We start from the raw sequence: 14,867 nt of genomic DNA, 5'->3' as shown, positions 1-14,867 counted from the left end.
ATTGAGAATAAGGGGATCTTCATGACCCAAATTTGGCTGAGGCATAGGTTTGATGAAAAGGGCAAGCAGAGGAAAGGGGAATATTTTGAAAAGTATATGTCTAGTTAATAATGAAGAGACACAGGAAGAAGCTTTTTAAAAAAGAGGAGTTTACTATAGAAAAAGAAAGGGAAAAGAGATTGAATGTGAGACCTGAATTCAGATCTTAGCAGATTCTCAGACCTTCCATTTTTAGGTAAAACTGTGGAAAGAAAGAAGAGGGTATTTCTGCCTAAATCTTTAATCTCCGAAAAAGATCAAGAAATCTACAAGGGGTTCATCAATCATCAGAGGTAAGATGGCCTTGTAGATAAGTAACTTTTTTTTTTTTTTGTACTGGGGATTGAACCCAGTATCACTCAATCACTAAGCTATATCCCCAACCCTTTTACTTTATTTATTTTGGTACTGGAAATTGAACCCAAAGGCATTTTTACCATGAGCCAATTCCCAGCCTTTTTTATTTTTTTTTATTTTGAGAGGGTCTCACTAAGTTGCTTACGGCCTTGCTAAGTTGCTGAGATTGGGCGTAAATTGCAATCTTCCTGCCTCTCTCTCCCAAATTTCTAAGATTACAGGCATGTGCCACCACACCCTGCTTAAACAAGTAATCTCTAAAGTGGGGTAGGCAAAATCACTCACTAGGTCGTAAGAAGATTTATACATTCAATCTAAAAAATGATAGAAAATACACTTTATTAATAGAATAGTAAAACATACATTATTTATATTGAATATATATCCTGAGTATAGTGAATATTCACATTTTTTCTGATAGTATAAAAACTTACAGATCATTGATACAGACTGTTAAGTCCCACCTTTATAAAACCTTTAAAAAGGTAGTGGAATAATGGAAAGAATGTAGGCTTTGGACTCATATGCCAAATTTAAATCCTAGATTCTCAGAGTTTCAGTTCTTGCCTATGTAAAATAGAAATACTAGTAATTATCACTTAGGTTTATTTTGAGGAATGAATAAAATATAAAGCCCCTAGCACCGTCTGGCATACAGGTATGTGCTTAAAGAACAATAGTACCTAACTTATCAAGGCCTACAAGGCCTCCTCTAGCCTGGCCTGCCAATGAATGAATGATCCTCTCCTAACTGCTGTTACACAATATCATCTATGAAATCCATAAGTACCCAGTCTTCCAGAGCCATGAAATCCAGGAGTACCTAATCAGTGCCTAACAGTAATGAGGAAAGGATCATTTATTCTCTTCCCTGTTGGCAGAAAAGGGTGATATTGAATAACATTGTTATCTTCACAACAGCTAAGGGAGGAAGGAGCCAATATCTATAGATTCAAAGAAAGATGAGGTCCACATGGTCCAGACTTGTATGAGGTGTCTCTATCACAAGTGCTGTCTATTGTTGCTGTCGTGCTGCTGCTGACCAGAAAGGTGAGGCTGGTTGTTTTTTTAAAATCTTCTTGCAAAATAAGCCCAGAATTAACTTCTCTTGTACTTGGCAAAACTCTTTCTTCCCTCACTTGACTCCTCATGATCCCTGAGATGTACATACTACATCAACTAGGAGTTCTTCATGAGTATCTTCATGAGGATTTACCCTGTATATCCATCAACAGTCCCAACAGAGTACCTGCTCGAGACAGAAAGGACTCCTTTTTGTTTCAAGTCCAGAGAAGGATCCCTGAAATCAACCTCAAAGATTTCCAATGTGCCATTTGTGCTAAAGGAGGCATCTAGCTGTTGGGCAGATGTTCCTAGGCACAAGAAAAGTAAAAAAGAAGCAGCATATAAGCAACAATACATACATAGATTTAAAGTATAAATGGGTTAGGGAGTGGAGAGGAAGAACAGGAGAGGACTGGATATACCCTTTCTTTCAAAGGAAGCATAAGGTGCCAAGCCTTGAACCTTAGTCTAAGACTGGTTCCAGGTACCCAAAACATCCACTATTCCCTTGCTGTGAGTTATCCCCACCTTTCTATGATCCTAAAGTGTTCTCTGATACTCAATAATGAATTCTAGATGCTAAATTTCTCCTTAATCTATATACTTCTGGTGGCTCCATAATATCACCATACCTGTGGCCAGATACACAGGGTACTGACTGGCTGGGCTCCACACTTGGACAGCTGGCCGTTCAAGTTCCTTCAGTTTCATTGTCTGTTCTGTAGATGTCAGAAAGCTCACATGCCTCTTGGCCCACTGAAAATAGAAACCAGCAATTTTTAGGGTCAGATCCAGGGAGCACCTATAGACATTTGATTTTGTTTCAGGGCAACACAGGGTGACAAATACAAGACCATCTGCATATCGAAGGACAACTCATTTACTGAAATCTAATTCTTTAAACCCCAACAGATATTTAACCACACTGGTTTCCCAAGGCCCAATGGTGATAACCATCAAACCAGATAATTTCTCAGAGATTCTGTTCATTTCCTTGGCTTCAGATAACATGCATATGCATATGCATCCATTAATATCATCAATACAAATCTCTCCTCTAGTGCCAAGTTCTTATATGCAATTATTAATCAAATATTTCTACTTGGATATAGCAGATACTTAAGCTAGTCTGTGTAAAATGGAATTCTCTATTCTACCTCTTCCTCTACCATCATTTCTCAACTGGATTACTGCAATAGTCTCCAACTAGTTATCTCCTTGCTACTCATGCCATCATCTAATTCATTCTCTACATCACAGCAGGAGTGAATTTCTAAAATAAAAAGTGGAATTTTGGAGGTCCATGTTCAAAATCTTTCAATGCTCTATCACACTTAGAATAAAATTCAAGCTCTAGTCTACCACTTCATCTCTTTTTTCCTTATGCACTATATTCCAGCAACTATATTCCTTTTTTCATTTCCTGAGTTTTTCCTACACCAGAGTCTTTGCAAATGCTGTTCCCTATACTCTAATACTCTTCCCTTTACTGTCTGCATGACTAACTCTTTATCATATCTTTCTGGGCTCAGAGTCTAACCTCTTCAGAGAGGTGACCCACCTAACTAAAAACAGCCTCAGGCTGGGCTGTGGCTCAGCAGCAGTGCACTTGCCTAGCATGTGTGAGGCACTGGGTTCAATTCTCAGCACCACATATAAATAAATAAAATAAAGGTCCACTGCCAACTAAAAAATATTTTTTAAAAAGTCTCAATTTTTTTTCTTTGTAGCAATTTGTAATTATTTTTTACATTACTGTTCTCTTCAACTAATATGTAAGCTTTATAAATGGTAGCACTGTTTCTGCTTTGTTTCACCATGTTATAACTAGTACCCGGATTAATGACTGGCACATAGTAATGCTTGATAAATATTTGTTCAGTGAGTACAGATATCCATTTTCACTGTATGTTTTCATCTAATTCTAATGTATGTTCAAAATCCCATTCCAACACCATAGCAAGGGGGCAGAAAGTCTTTTAAAAAACAAAGACACTGAACTTGAGGAAGGAAACCTAGAACTGTGACCTGCTTGAGCAAACCAGTCAGATCAGTCTGACCTACAAAAACAGAAGGTACTATTACTTAATCTTTAATTACTTTTCAGCTTGCAGAAAGTTTAAGGCTGCCGATCAAGCTGAGATTTCCAAGAGACCTCTAAACACTTGTGGCTCTATCAGGCATCCTCTGATTATACTATTCAACTACGGTGCCACCTGCTGGTCACAGTCATTTTCACGTTTGGGGGAAATGATTCCCTAATACCAAAAGGAGCTGCAATTGGCAACTGTGCATTTGACATGCATGTCTCATTTATTTCTCCCAGTGGTTCTATTAAATAAGTACTACTGTTATCTCCATTTTTACAGAGGCAAGTGGCTAGGCCGAGATGTGAACTCGTCAGCCTCAAGAGCTCGTACTTTTAGCCCTTTAATAATTTAAACTCCATAAAGGATTTAAATCGCTGGCAGTCTAGGAATTGGGAAAACGGGCTTTTAATCCACTTTGTTCAGAGGCACCTGTTCACAAAAGAAGGCCTCCGCTGGGGTCAGAATGGCATGGCCGCGGAGGAGTGATATGGTAGCGGGGAGCTATGACCAGTCAACCTATAGACGAACAGACTTGCAGCGAAGGAGAGCGCCAGCTATCCTTGGCAGTCCAGTCCCTATAGAGGAGAATAAGCACAGCTACTCTCCCGCCATGGGCCAAACGCGGCTTAATAGGGTCAGTCGTGACAGGCCTTTCCGCCAGGACACAGCGAGCAGGTGCAGGTTCGTGACCACCCCCGGTCCGGGCCCAGGGTGGATGGAAAGGCATCATGGAAGCGCTTCAGAGACCCTTGTCTGCCGGGGAACCCCGGCGCAGGTGGAAGAATGGACCCAGGTACAAACTGAGGACTGCGTAATAGGGTCCCTGCGAGGCTCCTGGGCGGAGTCCCGAGGGCGAACTCGACCCGCCGGCGGGGCTGGTGCTTGCCGAGGTCTCGGCAGCTAGCGAGCTCCCGGCAGCGCTCTCCAGGGGACGAGTAGCGTTCCCGGTTCCCGGCAAGGTCTACGTGGGCTTCCGCGGGGAAAACCCACCTGCGCGGAGAGCCCAGGTCAGGGGTCAGGCGCAGCAGTCCGAGCTGGTGCTCGCTAAGGGCTTTTGGGCTCAGCTGGCTCTGTGGACGGCGGCTGCGGAGGGTCAAAAGTATCTGGTCCGGTAGGGAAACGCTGCCCAGATGCTCCGCTGAGTGTGTGAGGTTAACTCGACAGACCCAGAAAACGTACCAAATAGGATTGTAGCTTGAATCTGGCCCCTTTCACCTGCCTGTGATCGCAGTTGTGGTGCATTGGGTCAAATCGCAGACCAATAAGTTCCATTGTACTTCTGCCGAGTAGAAGCAGGCTCCCAGGACAGTCTCCGAAAGGAGAAAATACTAATTTATTATCTAGTCATCAAAGCCGGAGATCCGGCCCTAGTCCCAGGGGCTCCCAGTGGATCCATTTAATTGAAAAGGTTAAGTTATGGAGGCTCCAAGTTAATGATGGTGAATGACACAGTGCAGTCTAGTAATAACTGGTGCCCACAAACTTTTGGTTGAATCAAACTGTTGGTGTGTGGAGGGCAAGACTACAGTGGGCCGCGGCTGTTACCTCTCGGAGCTGCAAAAACATTAAATGATACTTCAACAAGAAGTCAAACCAGCTAATAGGCGCCCTGGCATTTCTAATGTGAATGAAACAGAGACTGGGGTAGAGGAAGGCTCGGAAACAGATTGTGACATAAATTAATCCCATAACAAGGAGTTAGTGAAAATTCTGGATTTGGATGCAGCATCTAGAAATGTGGAATCCCTTAGAGCAGAGCTGAAGAAGGGTCTCAAATTAAGAGACTAATAGAACAATCTAGGTACCAGATGATGAAAACCCGAATAGAGCAGTGATTGTGAAGAGCTGCAAGGCTCTTGTGACCATCTAAGGTAAGGAGTTCAAGATATTATGGCTCTAGAGCAGGGGAGACTAGAAATAGTGGTGCTATTAACAGCCAGAGAACTCCAGGAGGGTATGTGAAGAGATTGTCTTTATTTTGTATTTTTGTTGTTGAGGGAATTGTGGCATTTCCAAATTAAAAAAAAAAAAAAAAAAAAAAAAGATGTTCTGCAAGTAGCTGAACATCTTGGACCTAAGTTGATTCAAAAGTAATATTTAATGCATGAAGCCTATTGTATTCCTGCCTAATTATCTCCCAAGTTAGGGTACTAGTTATCCAATGAAGATCCAACTCTGCAACACAACCCTGGAATTCCTTTTCATGTGGACTTGGGCGTTTGGGGGTCAGACCCAAGACAATTTATAGCATTATCTGTACTTGGACCATTCTTTCTATGTAATCACTTGGAAAGTATTTCTTGAAATTTTTAGCACGACGTGGATGAGACCTAAAGAAAAAGTAAACCAGGCTTAAAACCAAACCTCAGGCAATACCCAGAATTAGGGAATGAGGGGGAAGTGTGTCACTGATGGGAGTACTCCAAAAGAAATTTGAACCAGACATGTCGGTTTCAAGTTAGGACATGATTAAACAAAAAATGTACACCTTTCTCAAATCACATCTCTCTTAATTCTTTTCACTTTATATTATAACTGTCACATCTCCTCATCTAGGTAACTACTGGAAGGCAGTTGTCTTGTTTCATTTTGTCTCCAAGGCCTATCAGTGTCTGAGATGTATTTGACACACAGATTTCGGCTAAACAATTATTAAATGGTATGGAGGACAAAGAATGAAAACATAAAAGGGCAGTGTGGCCCTTCAAAGAGTGGCATTTCAGTAGAAGCACCTACTCGAATCTTACAAAGATCTTTTTCACTGCCTGGACAACCACTAAAGAACCCTATATTAACTTGAACAGGTTTACTTCTATGGGTTGCATTGAACTTTTGTTGTTGTTGTTGGTACCCAGGGGTGCTTAACCAGTAAGCCACATCCCCAGTCCTTTCTATTTTTTGAAACAGGATCTTACCAAGTATTTAGAGTCTCACTAAATTGCTGAGGCTGTCTTTGAACTTGTAATTTACCTGCTTCAGCCTCTTGAGCACGCCCAGTTGAATGTATGCTTTTTTATGAATCAGGTTTCAGGCAGTATGACTGTAAATTTTTAAAACGAGCCCAAAGGGAAACACAGAAGATGGGTTAGTTCACTTAAAACAGATGGGTTAAGAATCTTAAAAACACACTTCTCCTCTAAGATTATTACAGAAATTTGGATTAATCATTAAGGTTATGAAAGCTATGAAAAGTTTTGATAGTAATTTACTGAACTGTCCTCTTAATTCCTCTTAATTAAGGTCAACTTATTAAGCAGCTGTTTCGTAAGTTTTTGAAACAAAGAATGCATATTCTTTTAACATAAATTAAGATCAGAGACAATCACAAATGTGTATCTAGCCTATAATGTACTTGAAACATGATAGAGTACAACTTTTTTTTTTAACTAACCACTATTATTAAGGTTTTTCATGGAAGATAAATCTTGTTCCAACTTGCAAAGTTAGGAACACATCTTCCTTCTTCTTTGACCCTATAAATAGGAAAAGGAGCAACTGGAATTTTTGCCCACCTGCACAGTTCCAATGAAATTAACAAATTAACATCTTCTTGTGCTTAGCCAACCCCCATCCTATCCTCCTATCCTTCCAATTCAGAGCAGGACAATGAGAAGGAAGGCAGAGAGTGTGTGTGTGTGTGTGTGTGTGTGTGGAAGGCGGGGGGGTTACACGGGACGGGGATCAAGTTCTTCACAGCAAAGACTATTCCAGGGGAAATGAGGCACAGATACCACAGTGCTGAGTTTTATTAGGGATTTCATTAAGGTTAAATCTCTAGAAATGAGGGAGTCCTGGTTAGAGGACACAAAAGCCCATGGTGCCTGTTCAGATCTCATAGTGAACCACTGGCTCAGGTTCTTTGGTGGGATCACCTCCTCGTTCCAGGTATAGATTATTATAAGGATACTGCTTCGGCCCCTAAGGAAAAAAAAAACACAGGTTAGCAACAATATACATATACCAATGCCTGGCTCTGAGTTAACCACCAGGCATAGTAAATGGATACACAATAGCCCCTGGTCAGATTCAGCTTAACTGAGAATGGTAGGAGCAGTGCTCCTCTTCCCTGCTCAGCCCAAGGCAGAGAGAAAACCTACTAAATTTTAAGAGATCTAGTGCCTACACTAGAGAGAGGGGAAGAGAGGGAGAAGGAGGGGGAAGGGAGGGACAGAGAAAAAGAGAGTCAAAGCTTTCTAAATGAGACAATGCATCCATCCATCCCACTCTCTCTCGGGGTCGAGACAGACTCAATCTCCTTTAAGTCACTCAGCCTCTAATGGTTCCACCACTAAAGTGGTCCAGCAAATGAGGCGTGCAGAGCAGCAGTGGGGGAAAGCACAGAGGAGACACGGCTGGGAAGTGCTTTAGGGGCTGCTGGCTTTACCAACAAACAGCTGTCAAAGAACACAGCTCAAGGGGAGGAGAAAAGGGTGATGTGCTTACAGAACTGAAAAATGGAAGAACCACATTGTGTTTCTTGCTCTCCTGAAGTGAAGTTAGTGCTCACCCCAGCCCTATGTGCACTCTCCAGCGAGGAGCCCCTGGGGCTTGGCAGAAAGGCTCGTGTCAGTGCGCACAGATATGCCAGCTACCTTCAGGACATTGATTATTTCTGCAGAGGTAGCACTGGGCAGCCAACTGCAAACAAAACAGCCTCACTGCCTTCAGTTCCTCTCCTTCCAATCCATCCTAGAAACTATTCCCAGATTAATCTTCCAGAACTCAGCCTTCATCATACACTTTTCTATTCAAAAAACAAAAATGGCTCCCTGCTATTCAAGGTAGACCAAGTCTTTACTATAACTCCAACCCCTAGCATGGTTGTACATAGTAGGAGCTGCACAAATATTTACTGAATTAATACATCATTACATCATTAAGTCCAGGTCCTTTAGCCACACAATAAAAACTGCCAATCTAACCAATAATCTTACCTCATGATTACAGTGATTTCCAAGCCTGATTTACATCAGAATTACCTGGGAAATTGTTGGAAATACTGATTCTAGAACCCTGTGGTGGAGCTACTGAATTAGGATCTCTAAAAGTGGGACCCAGGTATCTGAATTTTTAGCAGCTCTCTAGGAAACCAATGCAGCTAATTATTTAGGAACTATTTTACATGCTTATACCTATTCTGCTTTGGCTCTCTTACTCTCTTTCTCCTTCCTTGTTTTCTCTTGCCCCAAATTCTTCTCCAACTTCTTCCACCTCCCAAATCCCCCTGCTTTTTATTTTTTGGCATTTAAAGTTAACCATACATTCTCACAGCAGCTCATTCCACTCTGCACTCACACAGTATACACATAAATACACATACAATACCAAACTTCCACATCTCTTCAAAGTTGCTCAAGTCATTTATCTAAATTTTCTTAAACTTCCTTAAAACTAGAAAATGTGTTTTCTATGTCCTTTACACTGGTGAAAATATAACCATGTATGCTTTCAGTGGACACTTATTTGCTTCCAATACCCTAAAGGATGTGCTTTTCACATGTCTAACAGCATAAGGTTTCAGTTCTAGATTCCTTGACTCTGCTTTAAAAGACCCCTCACCAAAATATAATTGGTTTAAGTACATTCCTCAAACAGCAACTCTGAAAACTAGCTGACTTCATTCCTCCCTACTCCTAACATGCATCTAGGGCTGGTCTAAGAAGTTTGAGTACAGCAATGCTCTGGTGCCAGGCCAATAGGTAAGGACCTATCTTCCTGTCTCTTAAGACTCCAGGAAGCTAAGCTTGATAATGGCTGGTTCCCTACTCCAGACTTCACTCACTCAAGGGGCTATGCAGGTATGCCTAGGAAAGCACTTCTAAAGTACCACAGGAAATAAAAAATACTCACCACAGGCTGGTAGGTGGGGTACTTCTCCCCGACCCAGAACATGAAAATCATGAAGGCCACAAAGCCAAAAAGGTGCTTACACATGGTATTCCAAGAAACAGGTGTGGGGGATGTATCCACACGGTTCCTGATGTACATGTCTAGGTCCCAGTGTATCTGAGGCAGAAAGGCAGATAACTGTCATAAACTACTCTTCCTGCAAAAGGCAGGCAGCCTAGAATGAACAGAGACTGATACAAAGCTTGACAGAAGCATTCTACTGTCATGGGGCAATATTCTGAGACACACAGGCCCACAGGACTAGATGTTGGCCTCAGTCTAGGTTCTGCTCACCAGAGATAGCTCAATCATGAAGTGCACAACTTTCATAGTAGAGTTTTGTTCCCACAAGTCCTACACCACGTGCCTGCTATATGTGGAACCACAGGTCTCAGATCACTGGATCTTACTTCTTTGAGCCAAAAAGCTTATTATTAACTGGACAGAGAAGTGCCAATTAAGCTAAAGGGAGACTCCCTAAGAGGACATAGGAGGAGAAAAAGGTTAAATGGGCTGATTTTCTCACCGGTTCACCCCAGTTCAACCTTAGGTCTGTGTGGTCCCAGTCATACCATGGATCTCTCTCATGCTGTGAGCGATCAGGGAGCTTCGGGTAGTCGCCATACCTAAGAGATAGCAGAAAGTTCTGGAAGGAGCTATGAGCAGTCACAGACAATGCAGTCTCCATCTCTGAGATGAAAAACCAAGTGACAGATATAACTTCTTCACCTAAGGAAAGAGGAACTGACTCCCAGATCAAGATTTCGAGTTCTAGTCACTAAGCACAGAACTAACCAAATAAGACCAAAATGTAATTAAATGAGCACATCAAACTCTAAAACATAATACATAAGATTTCCTTACATTCTTTCAAAAAGAAAAAGGTCACACAATTCTATAATGTTAAAGCTAAAAGAGAACTATCAATTTTATTGATTATCTGATTCCCTCACCAGATTAAAAAATGAAACTAAAATTTAGGGTCTGAATCTGGAGTCACCCAGCAAACTGGAAAACATTTAAAACGATTAGAAAAGCGTTCTCTTCATAGGCCCTGTTTCTCAACCACAAGTCAGTATACCTCTCCATGCCTCAAACACCTCATGGGACTTCTTGCTTACTTGTTTTCCCCAACAAACCCAGGTTCAACTTATAAAGACTGCTACCATGGCTGTTCCTGTCTGCAATACAATAAAAACATAGGAGAAGATGAAAACTAGACGTGTGTCACAGAAAATAACTGAAAAACAAGAATAGGAGATGCTGAAAGCAAGAATGAAAGAATGATGCTAGGAAGAAAGTGAAGATGCGGGTAATTACTATACAAAATTAACCACAAGGATGGTATGTGGAAATGGTATGGAGAGGTAACATTAACTGGAGAAAGGAGGTTGGCCATTTCCACAGCCCTAAAGAGAGATGTACACACAAATATAGAGTACTCCATCTACAAATAAGGTTCTCATGAGTCCAGCTCCAACCTGGTCACGTGCCTGGATGACGGCACCTGAGCCCAGCAGATGCTCAATCTAAATGAAACCCATCCCTCTTGAAGGAGCCAAGGAAGGTTCCTGCTATTCGGGAGTCCCCTAGGGAGTCATTAAAATCTCATTTGAGGAAATAGTCCAAGGAGAAAGGAGAAAACTGAAGTCCTCTCGGCTGCAGCTGCGCACCCATCCACTCCCACCTCCAAGAAAAGCACCCACACCAATGACTCTGTGGGGGTCACAGGAGGGTTCGGGAGAAAGGGTCAGGGTAGAACCACCCAACAGGTCTCCCATTACTACCCAGGTACGGGCTGACTCTCTCTACCTCACCCCATGCCATCATCCGGGTAAGGTTCGTAGTCTTCCACACGCATGTTATACTTCTTGGCGGCGGCTGCCCGTTCTTCTGGGGTCTTAGGATAGGGCCCCGGCAGCATATCCTTGGTAATGTGGGAGGCTGAGGCACAGAAGAACACGGGTCAGACCAACCCCATTCGCCAGCAGCCCGGAAGGCTCAAAGCTGCAGAGGCCGAAGCCTGGGACTTCACCGGATCAGCGCGACCCTCTATCACCTCCACCCCTTGCCTGGGCACAGACGCCGCGATAGCCGCTACCTCCCTTCCTTCACACCAAACTTCAGGCATCCCCTTCCCACACTGAAGCCTAGCCAGTTCTCGCGAACCTGTCCGTGCCCCTAGCGGCACCACGTTCCGGACAGCCCTTTGCAGCCACCGCACTCCCAGGGCCCCTGCTCCGGCCGCCGCCATCTTCACCTTCCTCGCGCTCCCCGCGCATGCGCAGAGGCCAGTCGCGGCGGCGAGCCGGCCACACGCGACTCGGGAAGCGAAGCGTGAAGGCAAATCTTCTGGGCTCGACGGGGCGGAGCTTAAGCTTGGAACTGGGATCCAGTAGGAAGGTGAGTGGTTGGATAGAAGGGGTAACTTGAGGGAGAAAAAGGCAGGTAACTTCGTAAAATGAACGCTTTTTCTTCTCTGGCTGCTTGCCTTTTCCCTCTCCTTCACTGGTACTTTCTTTCCAAACGTGGTCATCCTTCAAATTCAGCCCTTAGTTTTGTTTGATCTTGTTTTTTTCTCCTAATTGGTCCATCGGCTTCCTTTAGATGCTTTGTTCAGTTAGCAAATCAGCGTTTTAATGCTTCCTCAGTTTCAGTCCGTGTTTACACCTGAATGTCCCAGTCACCTTCCAGTCCAGCAAATATAAAACTAAACCCATCACCAGAGTCAACTCTCTGGAGACGGGGCAAAGCCTCCAATTTACTAGGACTTGGATAAATAGATTTCACCTTTACAGGCTCTTAATAGAAGATTGGGAGACATGTTTGCATATGAATGCTTTCATCTTATTTACACACGAGGGATGTGGAAATTTGCATATTAAAAATACGCCTTTATTTCCAGCAACTTTTAAGGTGATCACTGTTTTGGAACAGAATCCATTATTATACTTACTCTCAAATATATACCAAAGCAATAATAACAGACATGTACTTTTCAGTATGTACATATTGGGAAGGACTACAGTACAGCAACTTGCCCTCCTGTAAATAAGCAGCACTATTTGGACAACATCAGAGTTGGATAACATCTGTTTTCAACCAATAGGAAGCTCCGATCTCATTTGGGTCGAGAAACAGAGTTGATCTATTTATTTTTATTAAGATGTTATTTACATATCATACAATTCCCTAAGTGTACAATAGTTATTTTTAGTATACTTACAAAGTTCTACAACTGTCACTACTAATTCTAAATAAAATATTTTCATCACCCCCAAAAGAAACCTCCCACCCATTATTGGCGCATTCCACTCACTTGCAATCACCAATCTACTTTCTATCTCTATGGATTTGTCTAACTGGATATTTTATATAAATGTAATCATGAGATATGTAGCTGTTTGTATCTGTCTTCTTTCACTTAACAAAATATTTTCCAAGTTTGTTAATGTTGTAGTACATGTCAGTACTTCCACTCCTTTTTATGGCTGACTGATATATTATTATATGGATACAACATTTTATTTATACATTTATCAGTTAACACATCATTTCGGTTGTTCCCAATTTTTGGCTGTTACAAATAATGCTGTTAGGGTCATTCTTGTACAGTTTTTTTGTGCAGTGCGTGCATGTGGATATATGCTTTCATTTCTAAATATATACCTAGAAAAATTGCTAGATCATAAGGTGACTATATTTTTTATTTTGAAAAACTCCCTGATTGTTTCCCCAGCTCTCTTTTTTTTTTTTTTTTTTTTGGGGGGGGGGGGTGGGGGATGGGTAGGTAACTGGGAATTGAACCCAGAGGGGATTTACCACTGAGCCACATCCCAGCCCTTATCATGTATGTGATTTATATTTTCTCCCATTCTATGAATTATCTTTTTAAACTTTTCTTTCTTTTTCTTTTTTGGTACTGGGGATTGGACCTAGGAGCACTTTACCACTGATCCACATCCCTAGCCCTTTTTATTTTTTATTTTGAGACAGGGTCTCACTAAGTTGCTTAGGTCTCACTAAGTTTCTGAGGTAGGCCTCGAACGTACAATCCTCCTGCCCCAGTCTCCTGAGTCACAAGGATTACAGGTATGTGCCACCACGCCTGGCTTCTTTTTACTCTCTTGATAGTATCCTTTGGAACCCTATTTGTATCATGAAAAGGGTATTAAAATTTGTCAAAAGCTACTTTTGTGTATATTGAGATGATCATGTGGTATTTTACACCTATTAATATATTACATTGATTGACTTTCAGATGTTGAATCAACCTTGTGTTCCTGGAATAAATCCTACTTGGTCATGGTATGTAGCACTTTTTATATAGTGCTGGGTTTGTTTTGTTAGTATATTGTTGAAGACTTTTGCATCTGTTTATAAGGAATATACTTATAAGATATATAGTTTTCTTGTAATGTTTTTGTCTCATTTTTATATCCAGGTAATGCTGGCCTCAGAGAATGAATTGGTCCATGTTCCCTCCTCTTCTGTTTTTTGGAATACTTTGTGAAGGATTGATCTTAATTCTTTTTAAAATATTTGATTCAATTAATCAGTTATCCCTCAGATCCTGGGCTTTTCTTTGTGCGATGTTTTTGATTTCTAATTCATTCTCATTTTAGGTCTATTCAGATTTTTTTATTTTTTCTAGATCAGTTGTGGTAGTTGGTGCCTTTCTAGGAATTTTTACATTTCATCTAGGTTCTTAATTTTTTAGATACTCAATTGTTCATAGTATTCCCTTCTATATGCCTTTTTTATTTATGTAAAGTTGATAATATCACTTCTTTCATTCCTGATTTTAGTAATTTGAATCTTTTAGGTTTTATTTATTTATTTATTTCCTCATTTTTTTGTTGGTGCATTATAGTTGTACATATTGATGGGTTTTGTTGTTATATATTTGTATATGCACACAATCCACAATATAACAATTATAATTTGGCCAATATCACTTCCAGCATTTTCCCCCTCCCTCCCTGGCTTCCAACTCTTGGTTCCTTTCCTTTACTGATCTCCCTTCCATTTTTTTTTTTTTTTTTTTTTTTTGCAGTGCTGGGGATTGAACCCAGGGCCTTGTGCTTGCAAGGCAAGCACTCTACCAACTGAGCTATCTTCCCAGCCCTCTCCCTTCCATTTTTAGAAGATCTACCCCATCTTTGTTTTCTTCTCTAGCTTCCATAGATGAGAGAAAACATAGCCTTCTGAGTTTGACTTATTTTGTTTAACATGATGGTCTCTAGTTTCATCCATTTTCCTGCAAATACCATTATTTCATTTTTCTTTATGCCCAAATAAAATTCTATTGTGTATATATGCCACATTTTCTTAATCCAGTCATACGTTGATGGACATCTTGGCTGGTTCCATAGTTTGGCTGTTGTGAATTGTGCTGTTATAAACATGGGTTGCATGTACCACTGT

At 41.4% G+C, this 14,867-nt stretch overlaps 2 protein-coding genes across 8 annotated transcripts in view; both read right to left on the bottom strand.

Moving 5' to 3' along the window:
- SEC31B (SEC31 homolog B, COPII coat complex component) overlaps positions 1-4,704 on the bottom strand; it is a 32,436-nt gene extending 27,732 nt beyond the window's left edge. For 2 of the 7 annotated variants that reach the window (XM_079138519.1, XM_079138518.1), the window contains exons 1-3: positions 4,542-4,704; positions 2,094-2,217; positions 1,646-1,769 (exon numbers count right to left, since the gene is read on the bottom strand). In XM_079138519.1, the coding sequence (XP_078994645.1) occupies positions 1,646-1,769; positions 2,094-2,172 (203 nt within the window). In that variant the 5' untranslated portion in view covers positions 2,173-2,217; positions 4,542-4,704. Of the gene's footprint in view, positions 1-1,645; positions 1,770-2,093; positions 2,221-2,646; positions 2,735-3,980; positions 4,507-4,541 lie in introns of those variants that run through there. The other 5 variants (XM_079138516.1, XM_079138517.1, XM_079138515.1 and 2 more) reach the window with 5 other exon arrangements.
- Positions 4,705-7,279: 2,575 nt separating this feature from the next.
- On the bottom strand, positions 7,280-11,764 carry NDUFB8 (NADH:ubiquinone oxidoreductase subunit B8). Its single transcript, XM_079137545.1, has 5 exons — positions 11,610-11,764; positions 11,258-11,384; positions 9,967-10,066; positions 9,402-9,557; positions 7,280-7,469 (listed from the first exon to the last, which is right to left on the bottom strand). Exons 1-5 carry the CDS (start codon positions 11,692-11,694, stop codon positions 7,377-7,379), a joined length of 561 nt encoding a protein of 186 aa, XP_078993671.1. The 5' UTR covers positions 11,695-11,764; the 3' UTR covers positions 7,280-7,376.
- Between the last annotated feature and the right edge of the window lie 3,103 nt (positions 11,765-14,867).

This window comes from Sciurus vulgaris (genome assembly GCF_902686455.1).
Source record: "Sciurus vulgaris genome assembly, chromosome: 4".
Taxonomy (NCBI): Eukaryota; Metazoa; Chordata; class Mammalia; order Rodentia; family Sciuridae; genus Sciurus; species Sciurus vulgaris.
This window is presented reverse-complemented; position numbering and strand designations above follow the sequence as displayed.